Genomic DNA, 12,125 nt, shown 5'->3' with positions numbered 1-12,125 from the left:
GGAATCACAGGGAAAAAAAGTTCTGTATCACTTTAAAAAGAAATAATCAAGTGTAAAAAATCAACTTTTTGCTAATTCCACAGAAGGAACAAATAGTAACTAAGAAATCAATGCAATAACTAGTTATTTTCAAAAAAGAAATCTTTTTTGCATTGATAAAACATGTTTTTCTCTAATTCCTTAGTGATGACTTAAGAACTTCGAGCAGAGTTCTCAGTGTAGAAGCTGGCAAAGTCAAACCTAGATTTTTTCTGGCAAAAACGTTGCAAATGGGAACAATATTGATGTGAACAGAGAAACACAGTACAATCATCCCCTGAGTCACACTGGGGAAGGGCAAGTTTTTAACGTAATTTTCAACAAGTTGGTCTCTTCAAACCTACTTGTTGAACTCTATTTCAACAGGGTGTGTATTGCTTAGCATAACAGCTGTGGAAAATAAGAATACGATTTCTCTTTTCCTTTGCTTCTCAAAGCCTTTTGATAGTCACTCTGTAGCACAGATTTGCATTGAATGTGCCATATCAAAGGGAGCAGAAAGGCAGTCACTGAAGCAATGGCTTTGCCATTAGGTTTGCATTTCAAAGGAAAAGAACAATTTCCTAGATTTACTTCAAAGCAGCCAGGCCTTGTGCCTTTGCTTTCCTAGTGTCTGTTGAGGACAACCCAGTGCTACCAGCAGCACTGGGAAAGCCTCCCGTGGCCCCAAGTCAAAGAGCACTTCACACAGCTCTAAATTTTTGGCCTCTCCCTTGAGAAGTAAATGGATAGTTGTGAGATTGCAGATTGTATAAAGCAAAGCATGCACTGACTGTACACGAAGCAGAACAAAGTAGGCTCAGCCTGTCTCCCAGGAAATAGTGCTGATTGCTGCTGTGAAACCAGATAGCCCATCTCTCCTAACTATTTTTGTTTCTACTTATGCATCAATATGTTTTGACTATGCATTCTTAAAAATATTTCAACATTTCTTTCTTGCTGCCATATTATATGTTCCAGGCTCTCAATTTTATTAGGCTCCCTAACATCATTCCCAACTCTAGAGTTCTGTTGTAACTCCCAAGAAATGGCAGGGAGGGAGCTGAAAGTGTCTGTGTTGGCAATAGGTTTGATGAGGAAAAAAGTGAGGAAAAGTAATCCTGTCAGCTCCATTGGGGTACAATACCACATCTTCACATCTTCTGGCTTAATGTTCACAGCTAGAGGGGATGCACCACCAGCACTGGCTCAGGTCCTTCTGTCTCAAGTAAACTGTCCCTTCTCCCTGTTCACTCCCAGGTGAGGAAAGGAACAGACCATCCTCTGCCATCTTGATAACTTAAATGCCTGCCTGCAGTGAGCACACTTAGCCCAGCAATATGCACAATTCTGAGTAAGATGGGCCTAAGAACAATCAGGATTATTTGAATAAGTCCTGGCATCTTCTGAATTTCCTAAAAATGTCATGAGTAGTCAAGTAACTTTCCAAAAAAAAAAAGATACATGCACTTAAGCACAAATATAAGTACACTTACCCACAATGTCTATATATAGGTGAGAAATTATATGTGAAAAATTAAATTAGTTTTTCATAGCCAAGTATTTAGTTCAAATCCCTGCAATTCTGTAATGAAATGACTTCTCAAATTAATTCTCATTTTTAAATATTCATATATTGCTTACCTTGGTTTTGAAGTGTTTATGAGGTTATTTCTCAAGTTTTTTTCTTCCACCAGTTTGGTTATGGTGTTTTTGTGGCATGCTATGTAGCAAAGCATGATGACTCACTTAAATTAGATTGCTATAAATTCTACCCTTGAAAGTTATACCACATTTCTCTTTTTAAGGAAGGATGGATAGATATGGAGACAACATTTTTGTTGGAGATGGGCATCAACAACGTAGACAGTATAAACATAATCCTTTTATTCAAGTTCAGACAGAAACAAAGTCATTTGCACATTGTACCATATAGGAAGAAACTGATTGTTCTCCCATTTTAATCCACCAGGTTACAGTGGGTTACCAACCCCAAAACAGTTCTGGATGATATGCCAGGCTGTGCTGTGTGTTGTCCATGTTTAACAGCACCAGAGAGAGCCCCCTCTGCCTGCCTGGTTATCTTCCCTGCTCAACCACCCTTGCAGAATGGTCACTCAAAGAGTCCGAAGTAGAAAATAGTTTTTCCCCCTGTCTTCTAAAAATACTTGTCCTTTTTTTCCTCTTTTTATTTTTTTTTTCCTACCAAATTGAAAGTTTTCTTTTCTACCTAGGTCACTTTCTCTCCACTTTCATCTGATAGTTTAAATATAGCTCTGTATATTTTTTTCTTTATTTTCTTCATTACTCAGAGTGAGCAGAGGAGCAGAGAGTACTGCTGCTTTAGTTGTTTTCAGGTCTGAGAAAAGAGCAGGAAACCAGCTATGATAGAGCAAAAGAGAGGAAGAATTTAATAAACAGATAGGAAAAAAATAGTTTTGGAGATAAGTATTATAGTATTTATGCCCCCCACTACTCCCATGCAAATGTCTTATGGGAGTCAGGAGGAATAAAAGGGTTAAGAGCAAGGACTGAGGCTGTCAAACCAGGCAGGCTTGCAAAAACAAATGGATCCTTTCAGGCTAAGTTGGATTTTCTCAGTGCAATGTTTATAGTTGGGCAATAAATACACAAAAAGCCTTACTAATTTGCCAAGGAGCTAGAAATATCCTTCAGGCCAAGTCAAAGCCACCTCTTTCTAATTTGAGACTCCAGTGCAAACTGAAGTTCTCTTTCACACAGATGCACCAAAATAGGCTGTCAGACAGTTGGTTCTGAGCAGGAACTGAGCCAAAGACCACGAACCATCTCAGGTTTCCCCTGATGTCAAACACCCTGGGAAGCACCAGACAGCTCTGCATTCATGTGCTGGTGGGGTACTCAAAATATTCTTCACAGCCCTTCTTCTTCAGACACCCTTCTGTCTGTTTCAGTACATTTCAGTCAAAAAAACCCCTGTCATTTATATCTTTGAGATACATACTAGAGAATGGCAGCCAAAGCAAAAGCTTTCTCATAGTGGGCAACTCTCTATTGAGGGGCACTGCAGGCCCCATCTGCCAGCCTGTTGGAGAGGCAGAAGATCTGTGCTGCCTACTGGGGGCTAAGATCCATGATGTTGCCAAGAGAGCAGCCCAACTTGCCAAGAGCAGGGACTAGTAGCTGCTACTATTTCATGTGGGTGCAAGTGATAACACAAGCCAAAAAACGGGCAGGATCAAGGAAGACTGTAAAGTCCTGGTGAGGCAGGTGGAAAATATCAGTGCCCAAGTCCTCTTCCTATCTATGCTACCAGCTGGAGAAATAGAGACAGAAGAGAAAGTAGAAAGAAAGAGAGAAAGAAATAGAGACAGAGAAGCAGACCCATAGTGCAGATAGAGATCTGACTTCATGACTGGTGCCATTGAGGAGTTTTTGGCTTTTATGGCAACGGGTTGTACTTTAATGATAACCTACAGGGAGAAGCAGGAACCACCTGTCTAAAAGAAGCAGCAGGCTGGCCAGTTTGGTGAGACAGGTTCTAAAAGGAAGGACTGATGGCTGGAGATGCATTGTGTGTGAAGTGGCAATGCTCCTGCCACTGCTTCCTCCTGCAGAGCCAGTGCAGCAACAGATGTCCCTTGGCTGCCTCTCAAGATGAGAACCGTAGGGCAAACCACACCAAGGGTGTGTATGGCTTTGGTAAATCCTCTCATGCCCCTTCTAAGGAACCTGGATGCTGGATCACCTCTCTGAAATGCCTGTACACAGGATCTTCATGGAGGAAGTAAACCACTAAGGACTAGAACCTGAACTTCTTGAGAGCTAATTTCAGCCTCTTCAAAGAAGAGCATGGGTTAGGGCTCTAAAAGATAAAGGGGTCCGAGAAAGCTGGACAATATTCAAACATCACTTCCTCCAAGCTCAAGACCAGTGTATCCCCGTGATAAAAAAGATATAGATATAGATACAGATGTAGATACAGATATAGATATAGATGTAGAAGATATAGATATATAGATATAGATATAGATATAGATATAGATATAGATATAGATATAGATATAGATATAGATAGATAGATATAGATATAGATATAGATATAGATATAGATATAGATATAGATATAGATATAGATATAGATATAGATATAGATATAGATATAGATATAGATATAGATATAGACATAGATATAGATATAGATATATAGATAGATATATAGATAGATATATAGATAGATATATTCTTTATCTATAAAGATAAAGAATTCAAGCAAGCGAGCAGGAGACATGAATGGATGAGCAGGAAGCTTCTAATTGATCTTGGACAGAAGAAAGCAATTTATGGGATGTAGAAGAAGGGATAGGCTGCATGTAAGAACTACAGGAACATCATCAGAGTACGCAGGGATGCAATAAGGAAAACCAAGATCCACTTGAAATTGAGTCTGGCAAGAGATATCAAGGACAAAAAGAAGGACTTCTTCAAGTATGTCAGCAGCAAAAGGAACATTATAGAAAATATGGGGCTGTTGCTGAACCCAGTGGGTGTCTTAGTGATAAAAGATACAGGGAAGGAAGAATTATTGCATGCCTATTTTACCTTTGTTTTTACTGCTGAGACCAGCTCTCAGGAATCCCAGACCTCAGGTTAAGAGAGGAATACTGGAAAAAGGAAGATTTCCTCATGGTCAAAGAGAGTTGGGAATTGAAGGAGCTGGCAGATATCACTGTTTAGACACTCTCTATCATCTTTGAAAAATCATGGAGAACAGGAATGATGCCTAATAAGTGGAGAAAGGCCAATATTACCCCCATTCTTCAAGAAGGGTGTACACAGGAAACTACCAGCCAGTCAGCTTCACCTCCCTCCCTGAAAAGGGGACGGAACAGATCATTCTGGAAGTCATCACCAAGCATGTAAAAGAAGGTGATCAAGAGTAGTCAGCTTGGATACCAAGGGGAAATCATGCTTGACCAGTCTGATGGCCTTCTGCGATGGCATGGCAGGGTGGGTTGGTGGGGGGAGCTGTGGATGCTGCCTTCCTTGGCTTCAGGGCTTTTGACATTGTCTCCTATAACATCCTTGTTGGTAAGCTCAGGAGATGTGCATGAGGGGAATGAACACTGAAGCAGATCAAGAAGTGGCTGAATGTCAGAGCTCAGAGGGTCAGTGGAGTAGAATCCAGTTGGAGGCCTGTGGTCTGTAGCATTCCTCAGGGATCAGTACTGGATCCAGCCTTGTTCAACTTGTTTGTCAAGGATCTGGACAAGGTGTAGAATGCACCCTCAACAAGTTTGCTGATATGAAATTGGGGCTGATGTATCAGAAGGCTGTGTTGCCATTCAGTGAGTCCTTGGTAGGCTGGAGAGTTGGGTGGAGAGAAACCTAGTGAGGTTCAGCAAGTGCAAGTGTAGGGTACTGCAACAGGGGAGAATAACCCTAAGTATCAGCACAGGCTGGGGCTGACCTGTTGGAGAGCAGCTCTGTGGAGAAGGATCTGGGAGTCTTTGTGAATGACAGGCTGATTGAGCCAGCAGTGCCCTTGTGGTCTGGAGGGCTAACAGGATCCTGGGATCTGGAGGGATAATGGGATCCACATCTGCAGTGCTGTGTCCAATTTCTCAGCACGAGAATGACAAGGAGCTAGTGAAGGGGGTTCAGCAGGGGCTACAAAGATGATTAAGGATGTAGAGCATCTCTTTCACAAGGAGAGACTGTAAGAGCTGGGCCTGTTTAGTGCAAAGAAGGGAAGACTGAGAGGGGAATTAATGAGTACAAGTATCTCAAATGTGACTGCCAATGCTCTTTTCAGGGGGGCCCAGTGTCAGGACAAGGAATAATGGTCATAAAATCAAACACAAGAAGTTCCACATTAACATGAGGAAGAACTTAAACTGAGAGTGAGAAAGCACTGGAACAGGCTGCCCAGGGAGGGTGTGGTGTCACTGGAGACATTCAAAATCCACCTGGAAGAATTCCTGTTCTCCCTGGCTCTAAGTGAATGTCCTGCTTCTGTCCAGGGCAGAGTTAACTTTTGCAGCAGCCAGGTTATTGGGACAAATGGGTGTGGGGTTTTTCACCAATGTGTGCCAGGTGTGGCCTCAGTTGGCACTGGCTTCCATTGCTGAGCTATCCTATGTCGATTATTCACCTGTCTTGTACACTCTGTTATTAGTATTGCTGATGCTGCTGTTAATTTTCTTATTTCATTGCTGTTTCTAGCAATTGCTGTTTCTCCTTATCTCAACCCACTGTTTACCTCTTTGTGCTTCCAATTCTTCTTTCCATCCTATCACAGTGGGGAAGGAAGGGAGAAAGCAGCACATGTATGGGCTGTTTCCATGGAAACACTTAATTGAGGAATACTTAATTGGTTCCTAAACCATGACAGTGACCTGCCTTGGCAGGGGTGTTGGACTAGATGATCTCCAGAGTCACCTTTGCACCTTAACCATTCTGTGGTTCCATGAAAATTCAGCAGAATGCTGCTGTTGGTTTCCATATTCCTGCTTCCACAGGAGTGTCACTCTGCCTCTCCTAAAGCATACACATCCACACATTGGCTGCTTTAACTGCACTGGCACAGCTCACAGGAGATTTCCTGTGAACAGCCTGTCTTGCTTGCATGTGCACACACAGCTGGCCTGAAGGCAGCAATCAACAGAAGCTGAACTTTATAATGCCCTGCAAACAACAGCATCAACAAATGTAAACATTAAATGAAGCAAAGGAATGCAGATTCAAGCAGTGGCACCAATTTTCAGAACTGAAGAGCCAAGCAGGTCCACCCAAACTGAGGTCTTTTAGCAGAGCTGTTCAGGTTGCAGAGCTGAGCACCATCTGCTTCCTCTGTTAGGGAATGGGTGGGTTCCCTTGAAAATGCCCAAGAGTCAAATTCCTTCTGGATGCACATTTTCCTTCCCTGACTATGGAGGGAGGCTCAGACAGTCAGGTTCCTAACATCAGCATTTTAAGTAAAAGCCTGGTAGTCAGTCCAAACTACACTTTAGTCCTCCTAAAATCAGAGGTACTGATATATGAGCACACTTGAGAACCAAAGTAGTGCTTTCTCCCCACAAGTCACCTATTGTCATGTTTTGTAGGAAAAACTATTTCCACCAGGATACTTAGGAGCTGGGATGTAATAATGTGAATGACTAAGACATTGTATTTCAGCTTTTATTAAAAAAAAAAAGAAAAAAAAAAAAAACAAGACATCACTTTTACATTTCAGAATATTTTCAAACAAGGCCTTTCTGTTAAAGCTTTAGGTATCTAAAAAGTGTCTACATGATTCACACCTGCATGAAGCTTTGCAAGTCACACCACAGTCACCAAACAGCTATATTGCACAAAGGTCCACACAATACCACACCATTTTTAGCTTAGTCTACATTGTAAAGTGCTGTTTCATAGGGAGAAACTTGAAAAAATAATTATCTGGATAGGCAAGTACTGCTGAACTGTATTTCTGAAAGTTGACACTTCCATGGTAGTGAAAAAATATCACAGCGTGTTGTCAGTGCCTCTTGACAGTGTGTTTTTTTTATTTAATAAGCTGGAGTAAGCACCAAAGAGTACTGTCTGGAATGCATACTAAGTATTCAAGTAATACCAAAAGCCAAATTTTTTAACTCAGAATGAGATAAATACAAACAGATATATCAAAAGGTAGATAAATGTTTAAAGTAGCATCAATTTCTGACCAGTAGAGTAAGCAATTGCATAGCAGAAGACATTAAATAAATTTCAAACTCTAGTAGAAAAAAGCCCCTACATTTTAAATTTCTTACTTGTATATTCTCAAACCAATAATCTTTTTTTTTAGATCAATGAGTGTGAGACACTGTCTTCATATCTGCAATAGAGTGTTCCATTGATGAATATTGCCATAAAGTAACAAAAGGTCTCATAATACCAATCTAGATGCTAATAAAAAAATCTAAATGTGGAACTGTGGAGTGCTAACCATGACATAAACCCTCTAATTTAGGCCAGTTTCTGAAACAGAGGAATCAAAAATGAAACATTTGTCTATGGAAGGAGATCTGGTCTGGAAAAGAAAGTTCAGCCCTACAACCTACAGTTTTAAGCCAATAGCTGGTTTGGTAGATGAACTGGCCGTGCCATTTATACAAGGGGAAAAGTCACAGTTACTGAAGTGAGAATCCTTTCTCCTGGCTCTGTCTGACTGCTGCACTCACATGCAAGATGATGACTCACCTACTCAACAGACTAATGTAAGAGTTTTAAGTGTTTGTTTGACTTGTGGTTTAATAAATATTGGAGGGGGAAAAAGTGGAAGGAACAAAAAAATCATAACAGCAGAGAGATCTGCTGAGACTCACTACAACCAGTTTGCTCCAAGACCTGGAAAAGCAAACCAACAAAAACGTGGGCATGTTTGTGTTACCAGTGAAGCTACTCAGGAACATCCAAGTCTAGAAGTGACTGAAGAGCTGCAGGAGGTCCTCAGAACGTAGTGACTAGGTAAACAAGCATTATCAACATGAAAAAAGGAAAAACAGCACACCAGGTGGGGATAACCCTGAGTGCACAGCTAACCATCAGGACTGCATGAAAGACACTGCAGAAGAAGCTTCATCATCAGCCTAGTCGTGGGTATCAACCAAAAAAAAACGGTAAATACGCTTTTAGGACTATAAGAAGAAGGAAACACAAAACTTTTTCATCCTTCACAGCAACAGAGTGTCTTATGGACAGACTGTTCAGTTAGCCTCAGCAGGCAAGAAGAAAGCAATGGCTTTAATCCAGTAAGAGGGAAGATGAAAGGGAGGGAATGACAGAAATGAAAGGCTATAATTATGACCATCTAAAACAGAAGAAATTACCAAAAGGCTAACTAGGAAGCCACAGTTTGTCTTTTCTCCTGCAGGAGAAAATACCAAAAGGTACCCCATACTTCACACCTGCTGCTGGGACATCTAAGTGTTTCTCATGTAACTTACACTGAATCTGTGGAGTGCACTTCTACACAGCCTTACCAAGACAGAAACATTTGCAAGTAAGATTCAGACAAGAAGTTTCCCTTGCTGGACATTTCTAGCCCCAAAAAGGCTGTCATGCTTATGCTGGCATAGGCAACCATTTTTGAGAGTTTTTTCCGACAGTGGCTACAGTCAGAGCTTAGGAGAGAAGACACTGGGAGAGGTGGACTCCAGGTCAGATCAGTAAAACAGTTCAGACAGCAAAGCCCACAAAAGTTTTGCATTATGACCTACATTCACTTAACTGTATTGTGATTTTCAGGTCCCATTTCACAGCTCTACAGCTGTATACATGTAAGCATACTTCACACACATTCATCAAGATGCAACACTATCCCCAAATTAGAAAGCATATCCCCAAATTAGAAAGCATATCCCCAAATTAGAAAGCACCAAGTACTTATTAGAAACATCCTTCACTTTAGAACCTTATTTTTCCATAAGTCAACAGTGCAGGCACCCTACTCTTTTTTATACCTAAGTTTATATAAAGTCCACCTCCATTCCCAGTAAGATCATGTAACACATCCTCCTGGAAGATAGGTCACAACTTATGGAAGACAAGAAAGGGATCAGGGACAGCTAGATGAGTTCATCAAAGGCAAGCACTGCCTGACTCACCGTGTGGTTTTCTGTGACCAAGTGACTGCACCAGTGGATAAGGGAAGAGCTGAGAGATACCATGTACCTGGACTTCTGTAAGGCCTTTGATAGGATCCCCCCACAACATTCTTACCTCTAAACTTGAAAGAGAAGGGTTTAAGTGGATGGACTATTCAGTGAGTAAGGAATTGGCTGGATAGCTACACCCAAAGAATCACAATCAACAGCTCAATGTCCAAGCAGAAACCAGTAACGAGCAGTGTCCCTCAAGGGTCCGTACTGGCACTGGTGTTGATGTGGATCTCATGAGGTTCCCCGAGACCAAGCACCTGGATCCAGGTAATCCCCACTATCAATACAGACTGGGGGATGGAGAGAAGCTCTGCAGAGAAGGACTTGGGCATCCTGGTGGATGAAAAATTGGCTATGAACTAGCAATGTGTGCTTGCAGCACAGAAAGCATCACAAGCTGCCCAGGTGGCCATCAGGGCCAGGGAGATGATTCTCCCACTCTGCTCTACCAACACCCCACCTGGATTACTGCATTCAGCTCTGGGGCCGCCAGCACAGAGTGGTTCCAGAGGAGTCACAAAAATTATTCGAGGGCTGAAACACCTCTCCTGTGAAGACCTTGTGAGACATGGAGTTGTTCAGCATGGAGAAGGCTCCAGAGAGACTTCCAATATATAAAAAGGATTTAAAAGAAAGATGGAGAGAAACTTTTTACCAAGGCCTGGAGAGACAGGACAAAGGGCAATGGTTTCAGATCGAAAGATGATAGATTTAGATTGGATATAAGGAAGAAATTCCTAACAATAAGGGAGGTGAGACATTGGAGAAGGTTTCCCAGAGAAGCTGTGGGTGCCCCATCCCTGGAAATGTTCAAAGTCAGATTGGATGCAGCTTAGAGCAATCTGATCTAGTGAAGATGTCCCTGCCCATAACAAGGTGGCTTGGACCTAGATGGTCTTTAAAGGTCCCTTCCAACTCAAGCTGTTCCCACGGTTCTGTGAAAAACTACTATGTGATACAGTTTTTAACATCAGAGGAACTGAAATTTGAAGGGAGACATCCTTTAAGGCAGAAATTAGGTCTCAAAACTTAACCAGTGCATTTTTAACATTCTTACTAAGAAAAATCCAAGCTGCTACTAGATAAAAAAAGTAATCTATAAAAGCAAGTTTCAAAAGAAATACCTGATTTTTTTTTTTTTAATTCACATATGATTACTCATTTCAGCAACTCATTTGCTTTAGCCTAAATACCAGGTACTATTACTCTCACATGCAAACATCTCTGATTTTTGACTCCAAATTCTAACATTTAAGGTACAATTGCACTTTCTTTTAGATAGCTTATAGTAAAAGCTGGAAGAATAAAGAAACTTACCATTATGCCATCAACTATATGACATTGAGTGTCAGAACTTGAGTTTTTACTTACAATCACATTAAGGGTATACAACATGCAATGAAATTCAAGTTTACCTTCATCATTCCAAGTATATCTTAAACATTCAACACCATTTCTAATTTCTTCCTCTTTTAAATTCTATTTTTTTATATGCTATTTTGTGCTGAAAGGCCCAAGTGGTGCTCAGGGGTTAACTGAAAATCTTTTGACCCCGCAGAGGCAGATTTCTTAAAAGAAAAACGGCAATCACACACCGTCAGCTTTGACTTCATTAAATACAAAACTGACTATGTAAGGATTTAAGTTAAATAAAAGGCAGATTCTACCCCGAAGAGTAAGTTTTGGTTGCTAGTCCTGAAAAGTAAATTTTGGTTGCTAGTCAGACTTCTTCCCTGCTTCCCCCAGGAAAAGAAGTCTGTGGAGAACAGCATTGCACAGATCTCAAGAAAGGCAGGAGAATTCCTCTGGTGCAGGAAGCGCCTGGACCATTTATTTTTTAAAAACCTTAGGCCAGAGGCTTGTGAGCAACACGTAGGAGAACATAATTTATCAGGACTAAAAGCTAAGGTAGAATTCTTCTGCTTTCATTTTCTGTCTGATAACAGCAACAGGAAGAGACTACTGCCCTAGATCTCGTCGTGGTACTCCCTGTACTTGGCTGTGACAGCTTCCTCAAGATGCACAGCTGCACCACCCATCAGAGCAAACGCTGGGTACATCAAACCAGAGCAATCCACCTCACACTCATACAGGCACTTCATGCAGCCTGCATCGTAAAACCCCACCCTGCCTCTGTCACAGTCAAGGCAAATGCCCAAGCACGACGGCAGGGGAAGGATTCTGCTTGCTGGATCCTTGGGAGCAGCAGGTGTAGCAGGGATAAAGAACTTCTTCATGCCTAAAGTGACCAGTGTGCAAGGCTGAGATGAGTCAAAGAAGGCATCTTCACTCCCACTGTCATGACCGCTGTCTTGCTCATACCTGGAGCAGAAAAAAACATGTGCTCTTGTTTTGTAAGATGGACAACACCACATGATCAACCAAAAAAACTTGTGCGGTAAAAAAAATCATAGAATCACAGAATATCCTAAATTAGAAGGA

The 12,125-nt window shown here is 41.4% G+C and overlaps 1 protein-coding gene across 2 annotated transcripts in view; it reads right to left on the bottom strand.

Annotated features, from left to right (window-relative positions):
• Nucleotides 1–7,196: 7,196 nt before the first annotated feature.
• Nucleotides 7,197–12,125, bottom strand: part of TRIM36 (tripartite motif containing 36) — a 34,578-nt gene continuing 29,649 nt past the window's right edge. For both annotated transcript variants that reach the window (XM_056514308.1, XM_056514307.1), the window contains exon 10: nucleotides 7,197–12,005. In XM_056514308.1, coding sequence (XP_056370283.1) covers nucleotides 11,651–12,005 — 355 coding nt within the window. In that variant the 3' untranslated portion in view covers nucleotides 7,197–11,650. The remainder of the gene's footprint in view (nucleotides 12,006–12,125) is intronic.

This window comes from Oenanthe melanoleuca, chromosome Z, assembly GCF_029582105.1.
Source record: "Oenanthe melanoleuca isolate GR-GAL-2019-014 chromosome Z, OMel1.0, whole genome shotgun sequence".
In the NCBI taxonomy this organism is placed as follows: domain Eukaryota; kingdom Metazoa; phylum Chordata; class Aves; order Passeriformes; family Muscicapidae; genus Oenanthe; species Oenanthe melanoleuca.
The sequence above is the reverse complement of the archived record's forward strand: the minus strand, read 5'-3'. Positions and strand labels throughout refer to the sequence as shown.